Raw genomic sequence first — 26,542 nt, 5'->3', positions numbered from 1 at the left:
TACAAGCATTACACCCTTGTTCAAACAAGGCTGGAAGGATAAGCCCAGTAATTACTGACCAGCCAGTTCAACTTCAGTGATGAGGAAGCTATTGGAAGCAATTAGTTGAGATAAGATTAATAGTCACCATGAAAAGTGTGGGATGATTAGAAAGAACTAGCAATGGATTTCTAATGGGGAAGTCAAGTTCGCCTAACTTGTTGGAATATTTTGAGGAGGTGACATGGAGGTTAATGAGGGTAATGCTGTTAATGTGGTGTACGTGGACTTCCAAAAGGTATTCTATACAGTGCCACACAAAACAGAACAGTAGCAATACGGATACTAAATTGGCTGAGTTATAGGATACAGTTAATAATAATGGTTATTGGATATTTTCTGTGCAGGAGGAAGGGTTGAAATGGATTCCCCAGGAGTCAATATTGGGACCCTTACTTTTCTGCATACATATTAAGATCTAAATGATCCAAATGTATGATGCCCAGAACTGAGCACAGTTCTTCAGCTGTGGTCTAACCAGGGCTTTTTCTAAGTGTAGCATAATTAGCCATCCCTTGCATTCCAATCCATTAAGTACAAAAATCATCACCTCAATCAGGGAGTTCATACTCCAAGAGGCCAACATCATGGGCCTCATTGAAGTAATTATAGGTTCCCCTAAATATGTATGTTATCATTCACACTGAACCTATTCTGACGCTTTAACTCTCTATGAGGTCTGATCGAGTCTGGACAAGCACAGTAGAATTTACGATTTATTCTTACAGTAAGAATTTACAATTTATTCTTACCGTAAGAATTTACAATTTATTCTTACCGTAAGAATTTACAATTTGTTCTTACTGTGCTTTCTCCAGTCCAACCTCGGCATCGCCACATTGAGTCTGGGCAAACAGTCCCACTACGCCTCCCACTGCCTATGTATTAAAGTGTCTCCAACTCCCATCAGGCTCATTGACTCTGGGTCAGAAAGATTTGAGATGGAAATATCTGCTGCAGGCATGTTGGATCAGGACAATCACACTGTCCAAAGCCTTCCACACTTCTCATTGCCCACGCACAACCTGCATTGCCATAACTTAGTCGATATTTAGTTAAAGGCAATCCTTCCATATTCCTTTTTAAAGAAATAACCGGCGCCAAACAATAAAATGCTGTACAAAATTTTAAATGAATGCCATCTCAAGCTAAACAAACCACTGCAAGTAGTAAAGGTCAAACAGAGCCCCTCTAGCCTTCTCTGCACCAAATCTTTCTCTCTGTACACAGCTCACTTTGAGAGATCATAAAATGAAAAAGAATCGGGAAGAGTGCAGTAAATTAAAGGAATGCAACTTCCTGAATAAAAAACAATTAATAAAAGCTCCAATACCATGCTGACCAATGGCATTTTATTCATCCAGAATACAACTGGAATAAAAAGACCCAATATCAGTTTTGGCTGCTTGGTTAGGACCTGTCGCCTGAACCAGCAGTTTGGGAATTCAAGTTGTACTCGGAATCTCAATTTTAACCTACATCAGGACTGAGGCATGGTTACAAGTGGGCAACAAACATTCCTCATCTTAGCAGCATGAGACCTGGGCAATTTTAACTGCTGGGCTTTACCCTCCTCCGAAATGGGTGGCAGTACAAATTTGCATGGTAGAATGCTGGCTAACAGCAAGGTAAGCAGCAGGGAGGGGTTCCAGAGTGAAGCAGGGATAGCATGGCCTTGGGACAGGGGAGAATAAAACTTTCTTTTCATTCTTCCAGCCCATTCTCTTCTTCAGCTCGGGCCAACTTTGAACCAAGCGTAAGAGTCATACAGTGCAGAAGAGGCCCTTCAGCCCATCGAGTCTGCACTGAAAGAAAAAGTTAACTGTCTGAGTCAGAGCCCATTTAAAAGCTTGCTGGAAAATCTGTGCACTCAGACAATTTTCCGCCATGGACACTGATAATGGTCTAAACTTGTGATAGCACACTGCTCATACTGCCCCTGAAAATGTACTGCCGTAGCAGATGTAGTGTGAGGGCACAATTTAAAATCTCTGATCTGAAAAGGAAACTTTAATTCTATCAACTCAAAAGACACTAAATCCAATTATCTGCAGTGCTCCTTTGCAATTCAGTAACTTGAAATTATCAAACGCTGACTCTGCAAAACTTTACAAAGCTCACAATGAACCCTGATTTCATCTAACATGCACCGTGAACACAGGCATTTTTACAGCTGAGGATGCCTTACATGAATGCTGACGGACAGAAGATCCGTATGCTGAGGTGGAGCAGAAAATCTAAGGAGATTAAATAGTGCTGGATGGCCTGACATTTTAGCCCTCAGTGTTTTGTTGCAAATATAGCTTCAATTATTGCAACTGAAGAAGTTCCTTAATGAAATTGTAGCACTACAAACAGACACCATAGGTCAAAATCTTATAGGCTACCTTGCGTTTTAAAGTTTAGATTTTTTTAAGTTTATTTATTAGTGTCACATGTAGCTTACACTAACACTACATTGAAGTTACTCTGAAAATCGCCAAGTCGCCACACTTGGGAACCCGTTCAGGTACACAGAGAATTTAGCATGGCCAATGCACCTAACCAGTATGTCTTTCAAACCTTGAGAGGAAACCAGACCACCCGGAGGATACCCATGCAGACATGGGGAGAATGTACAAACTTCATATAGACAGTGACCCAAGCCAGGAATCGAACCCAGGTCCCTGGCACTGTGAGGCAGCAGTGCTAACCACTGTGCCACCCGTACCTCTCTCTAAGATTTACCCATTATTTTCTCAGTAGCATATCTTCATTTCCCACAGCAGAATTCAATACAACACTTGTGCTAGGTGCTATGAGATGTGCTAATGAGCTCCAGTGATGAAATGTGTTCTTAAAGAAGCCATCTGTCCTGATTATATTCAGGACATTGAAAAACATAAATACACTTTAACGTTCCCCACTTAGCTAGCATGTGAATAATCCATTAAATTAGGCCTGGAGAACTTCAATTTCATTTTTAATTGCTGAGATTTGAGTTGCTTGCTGGAAATGTTAATAGCTATATTTTAATAAAATTGACTTATTTGTTTTGATAATGATCCTCTAAACAAGGAACTGAAAATTTTAACGTATTTTTAATTGCTAAAAACTGAGATGCGTGAAGTAAGCCACTGATCCATGAATAATTGAGGAATCTTAGATTTTTTTCCACTGAAATTCCCACTTAAGCCCAAAGTGATGCAGCGCTTGAACATCAAAGCTGAACGAACAACCTCGCATTTCCACTTGGATGTCTTTGATATTTTGGTTATGGCCTGTGTCCCATCACTCCTCCCTTTCAATCTGATTTTACATATTATTTAACTCTCTTTATTCATTGCAGGTCCTTTCCTTTTTTACATTACTGAAAATGGCAGTAACTTTGCCCATCAGCAAAGTTCGAGGTATACCAGCAGGACGTAGGAGTGGAGTGGGAGTTATACCAGCAGAGTGTGGAGGCGGAGGTACATCAGCAGTGTGAGGGGAGGGGGGGGTGCGGTAGAGGAGGGAGGGGGGCACCAGCAGGGGTGTGGGAGCAGAGCCGGAGAGACACCAGCAGGGGTGTGGGAGCAGAGCCGGAGAGGCACCGGCAGGGGTGTGGGAGCAGAGCCGGAGAGGCACCGGCAGGGGTGTGGGAGCAGAGCCGGAGGGACACCGGCAGGGGTGTGGGAGCAGAGCCGGAGGGGGGGACACCGGCAGGGGTGTGGGAGCAGAGCCGGAGAGGCACCGGCAGGGGTGTGGGGGCAGAGCCGGGGGGACACCAGCAGGGGTGTGGGAGCAGAGCCGGAGGGACACTTGTCATGGGAGTTGATGAGTAAATGCTGAAAGAGTAAACTGGTTAAATTTAAGAATTATGCAATTTTTTGTTTTTGATTTTCTCATTTATTTCTGAGGTACATAATGGGGTTCGCCACGACCTAAAACAGCCTTTGCCAGGCAATTACACACAACTTGGTGCATATTCTGCAACCAGTTCTGCTTCATTGAACCTGGTCCCATACAGTATCCAGATAGTTACATCCAACAGACCTGAACCTCATGTGCACCACAAAAAACAATCCAAAATACAAACAAGATTCATCTTGAACAAACATTCTACAAATATTGAACAAATATTCCACTGGCACTTGGATCTTGGTTCCACTCCCAATTTTAAAAATGCCAAAATCTTCCAGCAAGTTAGAAATTCAGATATAATATTCTTTTACATCTTATTCTTTCATGGAGCTTGGGCGTTGCTGGCTAGCCAGTATTTATTGCCCATCCCTAGTTGTACTTGGCTAGACCATTTCAGAGGGCAGTTGAGAGACAACCACATTTCTGTGACTCTGGAGTCAAGAACAAAAGAACAAAGACAACTGTAGCACAGGAACAGGCCTTTCGGCCCTCCAAGCTTGTACTGACCATGCCGCCCGTCTGAACTAAAACCTGCTACCCTTCCAGGGACCATATCCCTCTATTATGATCCTATTCGTGGATTTGTCAAGATGTCCCTTTAAAGTCACTATCATATCCACTTCTACTACCTTCCCCAGCAGCCATTTCCAGGCACCCACTACCCTCTGTGTAAAAAAACTTGCCTTGTATATCTCCTTTAAAACTTGCCCCTTGCACCTTAAACCAATGCCCCCTAGTAATTGACTCTTCGACCCTGGGAAAAAGCTTCTGACTATCCATTCTGTTCATGCCCCTCCTAATCTTGTAGACTTCTATCAGGTTGTGTAGACTTCTATCAAATCGATCTATCAGTCATATGTAGGACAGACCAGGTAAGCACAGCAGATTTCCTTCCCTAAAAAACATGAGTGAACCAGATGTTTTTTTTCCAACAATTGACAATGGTTTCAGGTTCATGCAGAAAATCTGAAATATAACCAAAAATGCTGGAAATACTCAGCAGGCCAGATAGCATCCGTGGAGAGAGAAACAGAAGCAACCCTTCAGGTTCACAATCTGATGAAGGGTCACTGACCTTGGTTTCTCTCTGAACAGGTGCAGCAGATGTGTTGAACATTTCTCATTCCTCCTGGAGGAACTGCAAACCTTCCAAGAAGCAACCAGACTTCCTGTGAGTCTTTCAGCCCCCTCAGCAAGTAACTAAAGCAGCAGCAGTCTGGCATCTGGCCTGACACATTAAACATACATTTTATGAAAAAGCTCAGGCATGAAGAAAACAAACAACTTTCTGAGCAAAAAAAAACAATGTCAAAGTGATAAATTAGAATCATAGAATCCTACAATGAAGGAGGAGGCTATTCGATCCATCGAGTTTACACCGACCACATTCCCACCCAGACCCAATCCCAATAACCTTATGCATATACCCTAGCTCGTCCCCCTGACACAAAGGGGCCATTTAGCACGGTCAATCCACCTAATCTGTACATCTTTGGACTGTGGGAGGAAACCTACTCAGATACGTGGAGAACGTGCTAACTCCACATAGACCGTAACCTAGGCCGGGAATCAAACCCAGATCCATGCCGCTGAAAGGCAGCAGTGCTAACCGCTGTGCCAGTTGAGGTGTTAATTGACTACTTTCTTAAAAAAAAATTAAGAAATGCCAAGCAGCAGGACTAATAAAGCCTTCTTTTCAATTAAGAAGCAAAGCTAATTAGAGAGACAGATTAGGCCCCAAGTCCGTGTCACCAGGAAAGGGGGAGAGGATCAGGGCCAAGGTGAAGATTTATGTTCAGTGAAAACTGATTCTGTATTCGCTTGTGGTGGTACACACTCCAAACAGGCCTAGGCAGAATTCATACGACAGTGAGGGCCGAAAGTGAGTTGCCTTTCAGTCTAGGCGCTCCTCCTCACCCAAAACTAAATATAATTGCAAGCTGGAACCTTACTCCACTGGTGGCTTGGAAACTAATCTACCTAAAAGTGCAACATTGAACAGCAAGCTCTGAAAATTATATGGCTGATCTTTCCACCCTCTCTTATGAGGAATCTGCTTAAGATTTTTTTTAATCTCAGTCTCGAGGCTTCTTCTTTCCCAATTCCTCAGCACATCGTTAATACACCTCAACTGTCAACATTTTACAGCCTTAGAATATAACATATTATAATACTACAACAATTAAAAAAAACTTCCTCTTGAAGAGCTAATAAATTGCGGTAAATCACTTGTAAATTATGAAGACATTCTTTTCTTCAAACCTCTTCCCCATTATTGGAGCTTAATTAATCTATTCTTTCTTTTGGAAGTTCGAGCTGATCATTCTCCTTTGCAGCACTGTCAATGTCTCCAGGTGAGTTGTGAAGGGTTGCATAGCAACTGTCCGAATGTAACAGGGAGGAGTATTGAGGGCCCGAAGTGAGTTGAAATTGAATTGAAATTCTTTTCAATTTTATTCATGGAACAAATTGGGCTCAAAATGGGGTTTGTGGTTTTCTTGGGGTGTGGAAGGGGGTTGCTATCCATGAACTATCTCCACCCACGCAGATTGCAATGGAGGAGGCATTACAATTACTATGTATCCACTTCTCCTGCACCATTGTAGTGTTGGCCCAGCTGCTTGTTGACTCTATGCACAGCAGGAGTGCCTGGCTGAGGCCGGCAATGGGGTGGAGGGGGCAGCGGTGGGGGGAGACCAGGTGCACTGACACCGGTGCACCCATTGGGTACATTGCCCTGAAGACAGCCAATTAGGATGCTGTGTCCATGAGGTGTCAAATTAGTGCTGTTGGTCGGGTTTCCGAGTCAGGATATCAGGGACGCAATCGTATCGGCCATTCACGCTACATCCCCTTGAGGAAAAGGCAGAGCATTGGGTGACAAGCCAGATCTCCGTTCACTGCAGCGGGCTGGGAAAATCCCGCTGGCATGAACGCTGGGAGAAGTTGAGGAGGAACTTCTTCACTCAAAGGGTGGTGAATCTCTGGAATTCTCTGCCTGTTGAAGTGGTGGAGGCTGCCTCACTAAATATTTTTAAGACGCGGGTTGATAGGTTTTTGATAAGCGAGGGGATTAAGGGTTATAGGGAGAGGGCGGGAATGTGGAACTGAGACATGACAGATCAGCCGTGATCTTATTGAATGGTGGGGCAGGCTCGAGAGGCTAGATGGCCTACTCCTGCTCCTATTTCTTATGCTCTTAATTCCTGCCTGTGGATAAGGTCATCTGCCACCTGTACCGGGGGCCAGTGCTGCTGGTAAAACAAAAGTTTCAGGTTAAGGCCTGGGACTCCAGGCACCACTTTCCCAGCCCTCCACCATCCCCCTCCTCCCCCATTCCTCACAACCAGGGCATGGGCCCTGTTATTTTGCACCTTGAGCACCCTCTTCATGCAGGGTGACAGAATTAACAGGAGCTCTGGTGTTTAGAGCGATGATTAGGATAATCCTTCCCCCATGTACAGAGTATTGGCATGGAGGTACAGGGGGTTAGCACTGTTGCCTCTCAGCGCCAGGGACCTGGATTCAGTTCCGAGGTTGGGTCACTGTCTGTGCGGAGTCTGCACATTCTCCCCCAGTCTGTGTGGGTTTCTTCCCATAGTCGGAAAGACATGCAGGTTAAGTGCATTGGCCATGCTATATTCTCCCTCAGTGTACCCGAACAGGCGCCCGAGTGTGGCAACTAGGGGATTTTCACAGTGTTAGTGTAAGCCTACTTGTGACAATCACAAATAAAGTTTAAAACTTTATTGCGAAAGACTGTGTCCAAATGCAGTCAGCGGGCGCATACTGCAGTGAGAAGAAGCAAAGTTAGAGGTGGCGCATGTAGATGATAAAAAAAAAAGACATTTCCATTTTGTAAAATTCTTACGTGATTCAGGAAGTTCGAAGTAGCAACAACCATCCTCGTATCATTGTGTGTGATATCTCACAAACATAATCAAATGAAGGAGAAAGCAATCTCGATATCTGTGCTGGGAATTACAGAATAAAGCCCCTGACCTTCTTGTAAATGTTTTAGTTATATTTTCTACAAATGCCGTCAACATCTTTATCACGCCAGCTATCAGCACTCTTCAACAACTCTGGCAAGGCTGCCACAAAAGCCAGCTCATTTTGTCATAATATAAACATTGAAATTAAATTCCAGGGACAATTGTATTTAAAACTAATACGATGCAATCTCTTGAGAAACATACCAGTACAAACTTGATTACTTTGCGGTGTCAAATACATTTGATGGTTATTTGTGTTACGCTCGCTGCAGGAGGGGACGATGGGTTCGCTGTGGTGGAGGGCTGATAATTACAGAGTGAAACCTATCCGACTTCCTGGACTGTCTCCTTACTGAAACAAATCAGAGCTGCCAATCAGAAGTGAGCAGCTTACGAGCACTCAGGAAGGTGAGACACGGTGACGGTGCCACACTTGAAAACGCTGCTCAGAATCGGAAACTAATTCAAAGCCCTGCATGCGCCCAGAGCAACCGATAGCAACATCTGCAGTTACCTTGGCCTCACCCATAGTGGAGTACCCACAACTCCCACAGAGCACTCCTGGGAGCTTTCCCCCTCCAGCACTGAGCTCAGAAGCTCATCAGTGGGTGACAAGCACATACGATTCAGGGTTGCACGTGGCCACCGAGGACTCTGAAATCGTCCAACTCTGTCCACATTTCTCCTGTTTTTATCAAATTTGAGGGCTCAGCTTAATTATTGATTATTTGATTACATTTTCAATCTTAAGCAGCTTATGCTTGGTATTGAGAGGGTCTTGCAGATCAGTGAAATAAAAGAATAATCATTACATTGAAGGGTTCAATTTGCAACATAAACTGATGAAAGCCAGAGTTATTTGTGTTTACCAGAGTCATTGCAGCACAGGACACGGCCATTCAGGCCATCCAATGCATGCTAGCTCTGCAGAGCCATTGAGTCAGTTCCCCGCTCTATTCCCTTCGTCTGACAAGTTTATTTCCATCAAAGTTTTGGGCGCCGCACCTGCGCAAGGATATTTTGGCCTTGGAGGGAGTGCAGAGGAGGTTTACTAGGCTGATACCGGAGTTGAGGGGGTTGAGCTATGAGGAGAGGCTGAATAAACTAGGCTTGTACTCGTTAGAGTTTAGAAGAATGAGGGGAGATCTCATTGAGACGTATAAGATGATGAATGGGATGGATAGGATAGAGGTGGAAAGACTCTTCCCGCTCAAAAAAGACAGTAGGACTAGGGGGCACAGCCTCAAGATAAAGGGGGGGCGGTTTAGAACGGAGCTGAGGAGGAACTTCTTCACTCAAAGGGTGGTGAATCTCTGGAATTCTCTGCCCGTTGAAGTGGTGGAGGCTGCCTCGCTAAATATTTTTAAGAAGCGGGTTGATGGGTTTTTGATAAGAGAAGGGATTAAGGGTTATGGGGAGAGGGCGGGAAAGTGGAACTGAGCCACGACAGATCAGCCATGATCTTATTGAATGGCGGGGCAGGCTCGAAGGGCTAGATGGCCTACTCCTGCTCCTATTTCTTATGTTCTTATGTTCTTAAAGGTCCATCCAAATTCCTTTTGAATAATTCATCGTTTCTGCTTCCATGAACCTGGTAGGCAAGTGAGCTCCAGCTGATAACAAATCATTGCGTTAAAATAATTCTTCCTCCTCTGTGGAGCACATGGAAGGATGTGAACTTTGTGGTAGCATGTACTCTGAGGTGTTCATGCAGCAGGTAAAGAGTGCAGAGGCAGCAAGGAAAGGAACGGGTGGCTGCCAGGCAGAACAAGAGCACTAGGGTAGTGTAGGAGACCCCAAGGCCCATCTCCCCCTCTTTTCCATTTTGGATGCTGTTGGGGGAGGCGGTTTCTCAGGGGAATGAAGCAAGAGTCAATTCAGTGACATCACGAGTGGCTCAGCTGCACGGCGCACGTGGGGCGGAGGGGAGACAGCTGCACACAGTGTGTATGGGGGGGGGGGGCATCTGCACTGTGTGTGGAGGGGAGACAGCTACACAGTGTATGTGGCGGGGAGGCAGCTGCACAGTGTGTGTGTGGGGGGGAGAGGGGGAGCTGCACAGTGTGTGTGTGGGGGGGGAGAGGGGGAGCTGCACAGTGTGTGTGTGGGGGGAGAGGGGGAGCTGCACAGTGTGTGTGTGGGGGGAGAGGGGGAGCCGCACAGTGTGTGTGGGGGGGGAGAGGGGGAGCTGCACAGTGTGTGTGTGGGGGGAGAGAGGGGGAGCTGCACAGTGTGTGTGTGTGGGGGGAGAGGGGGAGCTGCACAGTGTGTGTGTGTGGGGGGGAGAGAGGGGGAGCTGCACAGTGTGTGTGTGTGGGGGGGAGAGAGGGGGAGCTGCACAGTGTGTGTGTGTGGGGGGGGAGAGGGGGAGCTGCACAGTGTGTGTGGGGGGAGAGGGGGAGCTGCACAGTGTGTGTGTGGGGGGGGAGAGGGGGAGCTGCACAGTGTGTGTGTGGGGGGAGAGGGGGAGCTGCACAGTGTGTGTGTGGGGGGGGAGAGGGGGAGCTGCACAGTGTGTGTGTGTGGGGGGAGAGGGGGAGCTGCACAGTGTGTGTGTGGGGGGGGGAGAGGGGGAGCTGCACAGTGTGTGTGTGTGGGGGGGAGAGGGGGAGCTGCACAGTGTGTGTGTGGGGGGGAGAGGGGGAGCTGCACAGTGTGTGTGTGGGGGGGAGAGGGGGAGCTGCACAGTGTGTGCGTGGGGGGGGGGGAGAGGGGGAGCTGCACAGTGTGTGTGTGGGGGGGGGAGAGGGGGAGCTGCACAGTGTGTGTGTGGGGGGGGAGAGGGGGAGCTGCACAGTGTGTGTGTGGGGGGGGAGAGGGGGAGCTGCACAGTGTGTGTGTGGGGGGAGAGAGGGGGAGCTGCACAGTGTATGCGTGGGGGGAGAGGGGGAGCTGCACAGTGTGTGTGTGGGGGGGAGAGAGGGGGAGCTGCACAGTGTGTGTGTGTGTGGGGGGAGAGGGGGAGCTGCACAGTGTGTGTGTGGGGGGGGAGAGGGGGAGCTGCACAGTGTGTGTGTGTGGGAGAGAGAGGGGGAGCTGCACAGTGTGTGTGTGGGGGGGGGGAGAGGGGGAGCTGGGTAGCTGCAGAGTGTGTGTGTGTGTTTGGGGGGAGGGGGGAGGGGGAGGTGTTTGAGGGAAGAAAGGGTAGGAGAGCAATAGCAATTGGGATTCTACCGTAAGAGAAACAGATAGATGTTTCTGTGGCCGCAGACCTGACACCAGGACAGTATGTTGCCTCCCTGGTGCCACAGTCAAGGATCTCAGAGCGGCTATTGAACATTCTGAAGGGGGAACATAAGAAATAGGAGCAGGAGTAGGCCATCTAGCCCTTCGAGCCTGCCCCACCATTCAACAAGATCATGGCTGATCTGTCGTGGCTCAGTTCCACATTCCCGCCCTCTCCCCATAACCCTTAATCCCCTCTCTTATCAAAAACCCATCAACCCGCGTCTTAAGAATATTTAGCAAGGCAGCCTCCACCACTTCAACAGGCAGAGAATTCCATAGATTCACCACCCTTTGAATGAAGAAGTTCCTCCTCAACTCTGTTCTAAACCGCCCCCCCTTTATCTTGAGGCTGTGCCCCCTTGTCCTACTGTCTTTTTTGAGCGGGAAGAGTCTCTCCACCTCTATCCTATCCATCCCATTCATCATCTTATATGTCTCAATGAGATCTCCCCTCATTCTTCTAAACTCTAACGAGTACAAGCCTAGTTTATTCAGCCTCTCCTCATAGCTCAACCCCCTGAACTCCGGCATCAGCCTAGTAAACCTCCTCTGCACTCCCTCCAGGGCCAAAATATCCTTGCGTAAGTATGGCGCCCAAAACTGCACACAGTACTCCAGCTGCGGCCTCACCAATGCCCTATACAGCCGCAGCAAGACCTCCCTACTTTTATATTCAATCCCCCTCGCTATGAAGGGAGAACAATCAGAGGATGTAGTTCAAATTGGTATCAGCAATCTGGGTAAGAAGAGGTGGTGACAGCTGAATCTTGGGGCATGAAAATAAATTAAAAAGCAGGACCTCAAAAGGTAGTAAATCTCAGGATTGCTCCCATCCCAGTACCACGTGCTAGTGAGAGCAAGAGGAGGAGAATAGATCAGATGAATGTGTGGCTGGAGAGATGGTGTAGGAGGGAGAGATTTAGATCCCTGAGGCATTGGGACCTGCAGAAGCTGGATGGGTTGCACCCCCAACAGGGCAAGGACCAATATCCTTACAGGGTATTCACTAGTGCTGTGGGAAGGATTTAAACTAAAGTGGCAGGGGAATGGGAATCTGAGCAGGGAGATACAAGACAGGAAATAAAGATAGAATTCCTGCAGTGCAGAAGAACATTCGACCCATTGAGTCTGCACCAACTTTCTCTGACAGAATACCTTAACCAGGCCCTTTCCTCCACCCTATCCCCGTAGCCCCACATATTTACCATAGCTAATCAAACCTAGTTATCTTGGGGCACTAAGGAGCAATTTAGCAGAACCAGTCCACTAACTTGTGCATCTTTAGACTGTGGGACGAAGTCAGAGCATCCAAAGGAACCTCACACAGACATGGAATTGAACCCAGGTCCCTGGCGCTGTGAGACTGAAGTGCTAACCAGTGTGTCACCATGGAACAGCCTTCCCTGCTTGTACCTTTATGTATCTTTCTTCTTTTTCCCTAGGTGCACAAGGAAAGCGAGGTATTTTTGCTCCAACCACTCAACAGGCTAAGAGTGCAGAATCTCACACAAGCTACATATTGCTATTTATGTGTTTCTCTAAATTGTACCGCGCCAGGAATCAATGCATTTAACTCAATATTCATGCTCACAGCAAGGAAAAGCCACCGCTGGAAAACTTCAATGCCGGCATTGTGCATTCTGCCCCACAGCTTGAGAAAACTAATTTCTAAAACTGGTGAAGCAAAAATAATACATACATATATAAAATGGTTTAAAAACAGATGTTTAATCAAATAACTCAAAATTATATTTGAGTACTGTAATTAAATGTGATATTTTTCACTGTAGGTATTCTAATGTGTGCCAACATGCTGTGCAATTTAAATGACTAGGTCAGGCATTCTGCTCCAGATCCTTATTCGATTTGCATAAGGTTTACAGCAACATTTATCGGCTTCGCAGAAATGCAAAATAAGTTTTTTAAAAAAACAGCCACTGAACACTTGGAGACAGCAAACATGACACTGTGGCAGAGAGCCACTGGAGTCAGGAGGCTCAAGTCCATTATTCATTATATTTGATTGACACACACAATATAGTGTGCTGTGAGCATTGTATTAATTAATAGTTAATGCCTGTGGATCTCTACAATTTCACCCACACAAATCTTATATTAACTGGCAGAATAGTATGTAGGGCATTCCAGTGACTGACTGCTCCTTCATTATCTCTCAATGAGAAAATTCCATTTTTTAATTTTCTTCCTATATTAAAAATACATTTTCTCCCTATCTTTTTAAAAATTTTCTTCCTCTTTTGGTCACTGGACTTTTTTTTTTAAAACCAGGTTTTGAGGAACGAGGTTTTCAGACTTTGATTAATCCCTCTCCTGATGCTTCAGTGTGTGATATCACTAGACAGTCATTGTGCCTGCAATCTCTCATGGCCTAACCATATTATTGGTATTGGAGCATCAGTCGGAGTGAGAGTATTTATAAAAATATCCTCAATGTTTCAATTAACAAACCATTCTAAATAGGTTGAAGGAGTCTGCGCAATACAGATTATACACTCAAGAGAGCTACTGAACATAAAGCTCATCAAAGCCAATGTTATTCCTTCATTGCTTGGGAGGCCTGAGGAATACACAGCAAGAAATGGTGGTGAGCAGGCAGTGTCTCTCCATACACAGAAGAATGGCAAACTCCAAGTCATAGAGTGCAGAAAAGGCCCATTGGCCCATCGAGTTTCCACCAACAATAACTATCACTAAAGTCACGCTAATTCCATTTTCCTGCACTTGTCTGATCCATATCCTTGGATATTGTGATATTTCAAGTGCTCACCCAAATATTTTTTGAAGGTTGTCAGGTTTCCAGCCCTCCCAGGCGGTGCATTCCAGAGTCACACAACCCTCTGAGTGAAAACATTTTTTTTTCTCCTGCTCCTTACCCTAAAACTATGTCTCCTTGTGATTGACCCTCAACCAAGTGGAACAGTTGCTACCTACTCACCCTGTCCATCGCCCTCAAACTTATACACCTCAATCATGTTCCCCCTCCCCAACCCCTTAGCCTTCTCTGCTCTAAACAATCTAAGTCTGGCTAGTCTTGCCTCATAGCTCAAATGCTCTATCCCATGCAACATCCCAGTGAACCTCCTCTGTACCAACTCTAATGCTTATTTACGGTGGTGGCCGAATGGCCTGCTTCTGCTCCTATATCTTATGGCCACTAAAGCATGTTGACGAAGCCCTAGCAATAGGCTAACTGCCCCAACCTCTTGCTGGGGAATACAATAAGACCAACGCAACATCAATAAATTCATGGCTGAGGGAGAAATACTTGTCATATTTTTCAATCGGAAATTAATCACATTTCGATGGGAGACATTCACATTTCCACAGAGAGATAATGGTCCATACTGTTGGTATCAAAGTCACAATTGGGCTGAAGCCCTTGTTGTTATTTGTGAACAAATGTAACCAAAACATCAAACAAGGGACAGCTATGAAGTAAAATACAGAAATCAGAAAGCGTCGGTCCAAGATGGAGAGTTATCTTGGCAAAAACCATGTCCCATTGGTTGGCTCATCAATGAAAAACGTTGAATGCAATTCCCGTGTGTGTGTGGCAGGCATGAACTAAACACAACATAAAAAATTATATCTCCATTTCTGTCCATGTCTCCCTTTAGCAACATGAGGAGGGTTAATTTCTGCCAAACCTCTCTGGCACTGAAAATTAACCAATGCATGTGTCCTGTCTCATTCCTTTGGGATTTAATTATTGTTGGAGGTTTAAAAATTGTCAAATTTTATTTTATTTCTTTTCTGCTCTCTGTCAATCCATGTTGACTTTCCCCCTTATTCTTTTTTTCCTTCCATACCTGATTCGACACTGAATTTACCCACTTAAATGTACTGTCCCTTCTCGATTTTTGTGCAGTGAATTTCACAATTCTTTGATCTGACCAATTAAGGAAAGACACAGTTGTTCACTCAGTCCCAGGTGCCTGTTTTCCCTCGCTGAGTTACCAGCTTGCATTTCCAGCAATTTGCCACTCAAAACATGTTTTAAAAACTTATGTATGCAAGGACAAATCTCATGGAAGACATCATTAAATGCTCTTTCATATCAGTCACAGAGTAACTTTGAATTATGAACTTCCATGACATTGAACTTAACTATAACTAACACCAGAAGGACAAATGTAATTGATGGTGACACAATGGAGGCACAACAGTTACAACAAAAGGTAACACTGTTCTAACAAACTGTGATGAGAGGTTAACATCCCCCAAGGGGATGGATTACTTTGACAATTATTTATTTGCAATATGGCTCATGCCCATTGCTTCTTTGGGCTAAATATAAAAGCAAAAACTGTCTTTCTCATTTCTCATGCATTGCTTAGGTTTCAAGGGCTGAATTGTAAAGCTTCAGAATCATAGGATATTATGGTGTGGAAGGTGCCAATTGGCCCATTGTGCCTGCGTCAAATCTTTGAAAGACCTATCCAATTAGTCTCACCCCCTACAAAATCGGTATTTAGTTCCCCTTTTGCAAGTTATTATGAAATCTGCTTTCACTGCTCTTTCAGGCGTCGCATTCCAGGTCACAGAATCCCGCAGCGCAGAAAGAGGCCATTCAGCCCATCGAGTCTGCACCAACCACAATCCCACCCAGGCTCTATTCCCGCAATTCCATGCATTTACCTAGATAGTCCCCCTGACACAACCGGGCAATTTAGCACATCAATCCACATAACCCACATATTTTTGGACAGTGGGCAGAAACCAGAGCACTCAGAGGAAACGTACACAGACACGGAGAGAATGTATAAACCCCACATAGATAGTGACCCAAGCTGAGAATCGAACCTGGGTCCCCGGTACTGTCAGACAGCAGTGCTAACCACTGTGCCACCGTGCTGCCCCACCAGGAGGACAAATTTAATTAATGGTGACACAATGGAGGTTACAATTTGCTGCGTAAAATAAATTATCATCTCCTCCACTATTTGGCCTCCAAGCTGCAGATTGATTAATCCTGTTTTAGACAAACAATATTTTCCCCCACTTATCTCCCGAGCTGGACTATAGCTGTGCAAACAGCCCTCTGGTATATCACCCAACTTCCGCCAACCTAATCAATCTCATATGGGCATTACAAATAAGACATCACATTCTTGTTGAAATTCCACACAGTTCTTCAACCCAGCATGGTCAATAGTCATTAGATAAGGACTAGGATTCTTGTCCCTTCTCCTCACTGTGAGGCTCAAAGCCAATTACAGCAAACTGGCCACCATCTTAACTGGGATCATCTCACCCAGCAAGGGTCAGGGTCGAACCAGGAACCTTCGCAGTTCACACTGCCAGAACTTTTAGCATATATTTATGCATGGAGCAACACCGGCAGTGCATGAACAATGCTGCATCAAATTACTTAACAATTAAAGGATTAAATAAAATCCAGACAATTTAATTCAGCACTTCATGTTTTCCTTCCCTGCAAAGGACTTGCTGCAAATTCCATCAGCAAACAGAATCATGAGGGTAACTGGAGGCTTGTGGAAGCATCCCAAGAAATCTCATGCTTTGGAGAATAGCAGGAACACGGAGGAAAATCAAAGTGAATTCCTGAAGGCTGTGGCTCACCTTGGTTTGGTCCCAGGAGAAGTGAAGGGACCTTTAAGATGCTGTAAAGCATTGAGGAATTCTTGGTGGAAATTAATATATAATTTCGGGCTTAAAGATTATGTGTTTCTGAAATATATTTAAGCTGGTAGCACTTACTTTAACTCTTGTACAGTAAAAATGTTCGTTTAAAGCATGAAATCTGATGCCTTTTTTTCAGTTGGTAGAGTGGAGATCATATTTATTTTTAGAAATTACAGGGCCCCCTCAAAATCATAACAAAATGACTAACCGTGGATGGACAATGATAACCTGTAATAATGGATTTTTTTCCCTTTTACCTTATTGTAAATAACATTGAATACTCAGGGCTGGAAGACAAAAACGTGTGCGATTAACTAATGTTATACACTGACCCCAAAAGCACCTACCATGGTCTTCTCCGAACATCGTACAAGTCAATCCTGTTGGCAGTCTTTGTTACATCCACCCATGGGGATGCTAGAAGTAAAGCAGAGAATTAAACTTGAATGGAGCCGTTGACTAAAACAACTTACAACAAATCCACATAATTCACCAAAGAAACTGCTGTGATAAGGGGCAAAGCACTTCATTAAACAAGGGAATGGAGAGATTTAATAAACAAATCAACCAAGCTGCAAAAAATAATCACATATAAACATCCTGATAACAGAGGAGGGAAGAGGTTTATACCTGTAATTAATGAACCCTGCATTCAGGTTCATATGAGATTAACTACAATACTTAGTTCATCATAAATGTTGCTAGCCATTGGAAGGGATTACAAAGTCAACCCTGGGACGGATTGGATAAGGAGTCCTGGAGTGGGTAAACAAATTAGTACTGAGAAATGGAAGCACTTTTCCACTTTCTCCTCTCTGTAGGTTTGAGTGGTTACACAATATTTCAAATAAATGTTTATTAATTACGCTCGTGTCAAGTGAAATTACTGCTTCACATTTCAACTGGAATCGAAAGAAAGCAATGCTGACAGCTGGGTATCTTTTCATTAATACAGTTTATAATTTCATACATATCATAGAACCATAGAATGGTTGCAAAGTAGAAGGAGGTGATTCAGCCCTTTTGTGCCCATGCTACTTACTGCTTGGATAACTCACTCTTCAGATAATTACTCAATTCCCTTTCTTGAAAGTCGTGACACCATCTCCTAGCCATTTTAAAGTTTGAAGTTTATTTATTAGTCACAAATAAGGCTTACATTAACACTGCAATGAAGTTACTGTGAAATTCCCCTCACACTGCACTCCGGCACCTGTTCGAGTCAATGCACAGGACCAGCACTTCTCTCAGACCTTGGCAGTAAACCAGAGCACCCGGAGGAAACCCACACAGACACGGGGAGAACGTGCAGACTCCACATAGACAGTGACCCAAGTCAGGAATCGAACCCAGGTCCCTGAAGCTGTGAGGCAGCAGTGCTAACCACTCTGCCACCCCTTGCCACCTAAGTAAGTTTTTCCTCATGTTGCTGTTGCTTCTTTTGCAAATCATCTTAAACCCATGTCTTTTGGTTATCGATCCTTCTGTCAAATTGAACAATTTCCCCCGTTCTGGCCTCTCCAACCCCCTTTCTGATCCGTCTCAGTCAAAACAGAATACACAAGGACAGAATTTAGTTTTGGGACAATCTCCATTTCTGCAACATATCCATTAATCCTTCTCTTTGCAGAGCCACTATTAAGTATAACTAGCCTGATTTTCCAATGACATGCCCTGATGACTTATTCCTTTGTGTAAGGACGCTCTACTTAATTTCATTCCCAACTCCATAATTGTTAATATGCACTCCCCATGTATTTGAACTTTGCATTATAGCAAACGACATTGCACCACTTTTGTCAATCTCCTCTGTATCAATGCAGTCACTACAGAGGGAGGCTATTCAGCCCATTGTGCCCATCATGGTTCCTTGGTAGAACTTTCCAAATAGTCCCAATGGCCTATTCTTCCACATTGCCCTGTAAATGGCTTGCTGGCAAGTATTTATCCAACTCTCTTTCATAATCTTTAACTGACATATCTATAAAAAAAGTGAAGACTGGACTTGAAAGGGACCTGGGTGTTTTTGGGTCAGCATGGACAAGATGGGCCAAATAATCCCCTTCTGTGCTATATCATTACTATGGCCAGCTTCCTGAACCTTGACCTCTCAGAATAGAATCCCTACAGTGCAGAAGGAGGCCATTTGGTCCATCGAGTCTGCACCATCAACAATCCCACCCTGTCCTAATTCCCATAACACCTATATATCTACCCCACTAATCCCTCTAACCTACACATCCTGGCACACTAAGGTCAATTAAGCACAGCCAATGCACCTAACCCGCACATCTTTGGACTGTGGGAGGAAACCGGAGCACCTGGAGGAAACTCATGCAGACACAGGGAGAATGTGCAAACTCCACACAGACAGTAATCCAAGCTGGGAATCAAACCCAGCTCTCTGGAACTGTGAGGCAGCAGTGCAAATGACTGCACTACCGTGCCACCCTAAATTAGATTCCTGATTTGTGGAATCACTTTGACTGCTGGTTATTTTAATTATTTTGGAATTTTGCGTCCAAGGTTGAGGGTGGCACAGTGGTTAGCACTGCTGGCCCACAGCACCAGGGACCCAGGTTCGATTCCCAGCTTGGGTCAGTGTGTGTGGAGTCTGCACGGGTTTCCTCCGGGTGCTCTGGTTTCTTCGCACAGTCCAAAAGACGTGCTGGTTAGGTGCATTGGCCATGCTAAATTCTCCCTCAGTGTACCCAAACAGGTATCGGAGTGTGATAACCAGGGGATCTTCACAGTAACTTCATTGCAGTGTTAATGTAAGCCTACTTATGACAATAACAAATAAACTTTAACTTAAAACTTAAGTGTCAAATTTAACTATGCTGAGATCACGCAGATCGGAAAAACAAAAGAAACTCAGTCTTCACAAAGTCACAAATCTGTCTCATTTATTTTCTACTTCATTTGAAAGTCATATACGAGCCAAGGCTCGAGAATGCAACTTGAGATGTGCACAGTCCAAGGTCTGGACGTTGAAGAACTTCTGGAACCATCTGCTTCTTGACTTTGAGCCCAAACCTCATTTAAATTACCAAATCATATCTAGTTGGAGCTGCACTTTTCTTTTACAAATACGCATAACATGTTATTTGTCATAATTAAAAATGCTCACATGCATATTTATAAGTATAGTCTTCTGGATGATGCAGTGTAAGTGTTGACAAATTTGCATTGTAAAATGTTCAAACACAAGGGTATTTATAAAACGCTGTTACGGTGAGAATTTGGTACACAATGTATTATATCATCCCCTTATACCTGTCCCCCAAAAGCAATGCCTCTGGGAGTTCTGTTCACTAGGTGCACACCTTGGGAGACCAGTCAGTTTTATACCAGTCTGCCCTCACACCAATATGAATGGACTTTCTTCACGGGGGAAGGGCGAGAAATGATTCAGCTGTAGAGACCTGATCATGAGATGATAATGCATGGAAGTGATATTCCAGATGTTGAACACCACAAAATATGTTACGTCGCCAGTGAGGCAAGGGACACATTTACATTGGCACGAAGAATGATTTGGACACCTGATGATACTTTCCACTCCTGCCACCAAACTCACCCAACGCAAACAGAAGTGGAAAGTCCCAGCCAGAGACTTGTGACAGTTGCAATGTACTTGCCTGAATAGTTCACCAGGAAATATAACACAGGAAAATCCTAGTCCAACTCCCAGAATAGAGTAACTATAAAACCGACATCGTCCCACTTCCCGTTCAACCCCATGACTTCACTCCATAGATTCAACCCCCCACCCTGCAAGGCCCCCCTGGCTCACCAAGACTCTGAAAAACATTTTCATTAAAAAAATTCATTCGTACAAAACCACGTACTACATTTATGTTCCTTCCAGTACATTATGCCTCTTAACATTTCAACCAAGTTCACAACCCTTTACAACAGCAACCACTGGAATTTATAGTTTGACTTCAAACAGTTTATAGCCATTTGTAGCTGTCAATCAAACTGCACTGCGAGGCACCCTCCTGATAGCGTACAATGTTATAAAATCAGTCATGCAGCAGTAATCCTATATTAGAATCTCTCAGGTTTGTCTTCAGAGTAATAGTGATTTTCTTAAACATTCCAGATAATTTAAAAGATTTAAAGAACAAGAACTTAGTTCCTTGACAGTTTGACAGTTCCCTTTGACAGATGCTTCTAAGAGGTCCTCTTTACAGTTGCTTTTGATAGCTGATTTTGACAGGATTTTTGACAGTTCTATTGAGATTGACAGTAATGTGTTTATGCCTTTTTTTTTAAACAAACATTCATGCCGACTTTTAATAATCGTACAGAGTACCTGACCTCCACCAAAAGGCACCTTACCTCCCCCCTGCCCCTGGCCTCCTCTAAGGGTGTCTCAGGCCCTATTCCACACAGATACCTTAACTCTCCAAAAGGGGTACCCTGGCTTTCCAAACAAATCCACAAAGTTCAGGCTTGCTCTTACCAGGTCTAATGTATACACCTCACATTTCACGTCCCCGAGCCACCAAAATCTGACTTGATTGGAGGCAACTGATGGTTTAAATGGCCTAACTGTCTCTGTCACCCACACGTGCATGGAACATGAACTATCCCTATTCTCACCACCACAAAAATGGGAAGTACTATGCGCGAGATGGGGACGTACAATTTTTGGACACTTCTGCCATTTTCATCATAACAGACTGGCTCTCCAGTATGGTGAAAATCTGGGCTGTAACACTCCCATTGTATGTGCAATGGTGGAAAACTTGGACTGCTGGAAATTTCGACATTGTTTCATGGCAAATTTTAATTTCCCTGTTAGAACAAAACAGGCAGAGAGACTACTAGCATTTACCAAGTTCCCCTGCCCACCAATTACATTGTCCATTCCAAAGGGAGGCCTCCTTGATTCACTTCAGCATTGTCATCACTCTCAGTTGAGCATCTGCAATTTAGTTTTCAGCTCAGTTCAGTTGATTACATTCTCTGAATTGAAAAGTTGCAGATCATTTCAGGAATGCAGTGCACACTCTGGGCTTACATTTCTGGATAAGGCTTGGTTGATAGGCCATGCTAAATTGCCTCTTACTGTCAGGGGGATTAGCAGGGTAAATACATGGGGTTAGGGGGATATTGTCAATGCAGGTTCGATTGGCTGAATGGCCTCCTTCTGCACTGTAGGGACTCTATTATTCAATGAGCACTGGATTATTAGAGGTGCTGACTCTCAAACAATGCAGTGATTCAGATATATGCCAAACAGCCCAAAGCACTTTTCCAACACAGCCTAGAGGATCTTCGCCCTGGGTAAGATTCAGCTGCCAAAAGCAGATTCATTAGTCAATCTTCTTCTAGTTGTTTCCGTGGATCTTTGTGCAAAATAGTTGCCACACACGTTATTGTCAAAGTGCTTCAAAGTAACTCCCTGCTTGTGAAGCACTTTGAGATATTTCTGAGACACACACCATTATATAAAATAAATTTTCCTTTAGTTTTGTGCAGATCATTACTTATTTCCCCAATCATTTATGCATTTTCCTACACTTTGAAGGCATAAAGCTTTCTGGCATCACAACAAAAGCGATCACATTAACAATCCACCAGAATGAGCGTTTCACTTCCTGTCACATTGTTTGCATTGTGAAAATATTGTATTTGAGGAATTTGCTGCCTTTCCTTTGATGATCCGGTCTCTAGCAATTGAACGGTGTCCTTAACTGATGGATGAAGACTGACAAGCGTTCACCATCTCTGATTCATCAAACAAGCACTGCAAAATGCAAATCATGCTCAGTAAAACAACTCAAGAAGAAGGAATCTGCAAATGGTATATCAGGTTCAGGGAAAGCACGTCTGACATTTCGTCTCTGTGGAATATGGTTCAATCTCAGTGCCTGCACTCCACACAGGTTTTACTTCCACACAAATGTTGGTACCTCTGCAGCATTTATATCAGGGACAGTTCATCTTTATGATGAGCAACAGTGGCCATTTTCAAGACTGGTAGTGGTGGAATCCCAAATGTCCTGGTCTCAAACTCACTGTCCAAGGGGAGTAAGATTGAATGAGAATGATAAGGTACAGCAATTTATTAGAATCAGCAGAGACAGTTGAAAGTGAGAATTTTTTGAACCTGAAGTTAGTGTGTGTATAGTAGTGACTGCAACTGGGAATTATCTTCCAGAGCTGTTTTTAGTGGCATGGAAGTAGTCTTTGATGTGCGAGTGTGTGGCCACCAGATCTCGATGTCCCACAACCCAACAATGAAGGTTTCATAGAAGTAATACTCTGTCTCTTGTGAGCGTACCTTTGTATGCCATTATCACGGTAGAGGAAGGGAAGGTAGACGGAAGCAGGCTGAGCCAACATTTATGGAGGGTGCCGCTCACAAGACATTAATCTCCCATTCCCCAAAGAAATGGGCTTTTACTCACAGCCTCGCCCCCGCAAACCAGTCACATTTCCATGCCCTCCCCAATTCACTTGATATATCCATTTCCAGTGATCCATCATACAAAGTGGACGGAATTTAATCCATGCAACAAGGAGGTCACCCAATGAGTCACCAGCCAGTGAGAGCCCTGCATTGCCTCCTTGGAAGGAGACCTATCAGATTAAATGCAAGTCAGGCACTTAAGTAACCAGTGGTGGTGGGTCTTCCCTGAGATCAAAAACCCCGGGGCAGAATTCCTGACTCCTGGGAGCTGTCAGTGCCATTGGCAGAGATGGTCGCTGCTGGCTATACGTGCAGGATGTAGCCAGATCATAGGTGAGCACACAGGGGATGGGGGTTGCAGGCTAAGGGGATGACTTTCAGCATCATCCCATTTCCAGTGTACCTGGGAGCCCACAAAAGAGTTTTGCTACTGGGGTGGGGGAGGTGGGGGTGGTGGTGGTGGTGAGGGAGGTGTCAGGTCCTAAAGCAAGCACCAACTGGCAGTGAGATATAAAGTCCTCCAATGGTTTATCCAGCAATGGTTTTCAGTCCACTAATCTCTGTGAAGGAATGCCTCATTGGACTTTGATTCTGGACTCCACGTGGCCTTGGTACTGTAAAACCTTTTTTTCTCTTTCGCCCTCTTTATTGTCTGAGTGTGCAGGCAATGTTGCAATCCTCCTTCATGTTGTGCAATTAAACTAACCCTTTGAGTTCATCCTATCTGGAGTTTGCTGAGAGGTTATTTATAGAAGTTTGGATCTCACGTAAAACAAGTGGCTGGGGAAATACACCACCACTTATAAAGAGGGAAATACATTGAAACATCTTTCTATTTACAGATGGGTGGAGAGATGGAAAATTAGTGCTGTTTAAATTAACCTCCTTCTGTCAATAACAAAGCAATAACTTGTGATGCCAAAAGTTGAGAAAATCCAGGGAACTACAAAAAAATTATGCATCATCATGGAAAATACCTAAACATCTCTGACTGAAGCATGAATGATGCAGGAAATATACAGGCTACAGTACAAGACCTGACATCACTGCTACTGTCATCAAGACAATGCTGAACATCTCGTGCTCTTTGAATTACTTTGGTCAATGAGAAACATATCAAAGTCTGCCAACTTCTCAAGTATCTTTTTGATTTTCTAGGACACCAATGGCAGCTGTGCCTTCAGCTGCCAAGGCCATAAGATCTGTAATTCCTCCAAAAAGCATTCTGCTAGTTTACCTTTCTCCCTGCAAGACATTTCTGAAAACCTATCACTTTGACACATCTCCACATGACCCAGTGTCAAACTTTGCCTGCGAAAGCTCCTGGATGCATTTTTGAACATCTCATCATGTTAAAAACATATATAAATGTAATTTTTTGTTGAAATTGAATTGGACGCTCAGCCATGATCAAAATGAATGATACAGCAGGCTTAAAGGGCCAAATTGCTTATTCCTGCTTCTATTATCTATGAGAACTTTTGTTCTGTTCCTTTGTATCCTGTCACAAATACTATCACAAATACACCTGAAACTTAAGCAAGTTCAAATGAGGAAACATCAAAATAGATCCATTCACAAAGATTCCAGAGTGTTATAAGGATCTCAAAACGTGAGGCTTTGAGTTCTTGGAGAAGGGAAAGAAACTGTACTCCCAAGCAGTTGAAAGTAGGGCATCTTGCAGACAGAAATAATCATAACAGGTGATTATCTGCAAAAGATTATTCCAATTGTGATTTGCTTGGAAGGAACAGTTTGGATTTCCGAATTGTTTCTGATCATCTAATTATACAAACAACAAACTTCTAAATAAATGCAAATTATTGCGGATGCTGGAATCTGAAGCCAAAAGAGAAAATGCTGGAAAATCTCAGCAGGTCTGGCAGCATCTGTAAGGAGTGAAAAGAGCTGATGTTTCAAGTCTAGATGACCCTTTGTCAAAGCTATAATAATCTTCAAAATGTTTGCAGCAATGAATGGGAGAAAGGGATGGCACAGTGGTTCGCACTGCTGCCTCACAGCACCAGGGCCTTGGGTTCAATTCCTGGCTTGGGTCACTGTCTGTGTGGAGCTTGCACATTCTCCCTACGTCTGCATGGGTTTCCTTCAGGTGCCCCAGTTTCCTCTCTCAGTCTAATAATGGGCAGGTTAGGTGAACTGGCCATGCTAAATTCTCCTTCCGTGTACTCTAACAGGTGCCGGAGCGTGGTGACTAGGGGATTTTCACAGCGACTACATTGCAGTGTTAATGCAAGCCTACTCGTGACTAAAAAATAAACTTTTTTTTAAAGAATCTTAGAAATCCAAATGAAGCAGAAAACAAAAGCAATTTTCATCAAGCTTGGTGTTGATACAGCTATAACAGATATTTTTCGCCATGAAGACATAATAAAATATTAGTTGATGTCCCGTAAATTGCTATGCTATTAAACTGAACATTGCCCACACCTGAGAGGCATCATCTCATTCTACTTGATGCAACCACTCAGATTTGCACATCCTTTTCTGGGGAATAAAATCTCACGACGTCGACTCTGTGACACCCCTGATTAGTTTCTGCTGAGTTCAATAATTTGAACTCAATCCTGCAAGTTACACACACTGAAATTATTACCACAGTATAAGCTCAACATTAGGTCTGTTTTGTGATTTTCTATTCTAAGGATGAATCATTTATTTATTTTTATTCATTCACGGGACATGGGTGTCCCTGGCTGGCCAGCATTTATTGCCCATCCCTAGTTGCCCTTGGAGGGCTGTTGAGAGTCAACCACATTGCTGTGGTTGTGAAGTCACACTCAGGTCAGACCATGTAAGGATGGCAGATTTCCTTCCCTAAGGGACATTAGTGTACTAGAGTGGGTTTTCCAACAATCAAGAATGGTTTCATGGTCATCAGTAGATTTTTAATTCCAGATTTTATTGAATTCAAATTCCACCATCTGCCATGGTGGGATTTGAACCCACTTCCCCAGAACATTAGTTGAGTTTCTGGATTAATAGTCTAGCGATAATACCATTCGGCCATCCCCTCCCCATGAAGCTTATTTTCTAATGAGTTGCCACTGTAGACATCACGGGATATACTGACCACATGCATAACAGCACAAATTGAAAGGCACGCCATCAAACAGGTTTGACTGAGTAAGGGACAGTTGGCTACTTTAAAAAATAATGACAGCAGGGCAAACTGGCCATCATTATACACGATGCTCCAAAATCCTGAACCACTGCAGTCTACGTGCTGTGAGTTGACCCACAATGCCGATACGGAGGAAATTCCAGAATTTTGACCCAGCGACTG

General features: G+C 44.2%; 1 protein-coding gene across 7 annotated transcripts in view; it reads right to left on the bottom strand.

Annotated features, from left to right (window-relative positions):
- LOC145355386 (voltage-dependent calcium channel subunit alpha-2/delta-1-like) overlaps positions 1-26,542 on the bottom strand; it is a 627,920-nt gene that overhangs the window by 230,310 nt on the left and 371,068 nt on the right. For all 7 annotated transcript variants that reach the window (XM_080207404.1, XM_080207405.1, XM_080207407.1 and 4 more), the window contains one exon: positions 17,159-17,228. In XM_080207404.1, coding sequence (XP_080063530.1) covers positions 17,159-17,228 — 70 coding nt within the window. The remainder of the gene's footprint in view (positions 1-17,158; positions 17,229-26,542) is intronic.

Source organism: Carcharhinus amblyrhynchos, chromosome 19 (assembly GCF_965287045.1).
Source record: "Carcharhinus amblyrhynchos chromosome 19, sCarAmb.v2.hapA, whole genome shotgun sequence".
Classification (NCBI taxonomy): domain Eukaryota; kingdom Metazoa; phylum Chordata; class Chondrichthyes; order Carcharhiniformes; family Carcharhinidae; genus Carcharhinus; species Carcharhinus amblyrhynchos.
The sequence above is the reverse complement of the archived record's forward strand: the minus strand, read 5'-3'. Positions and strand labels throughout refer to the sequence as shown.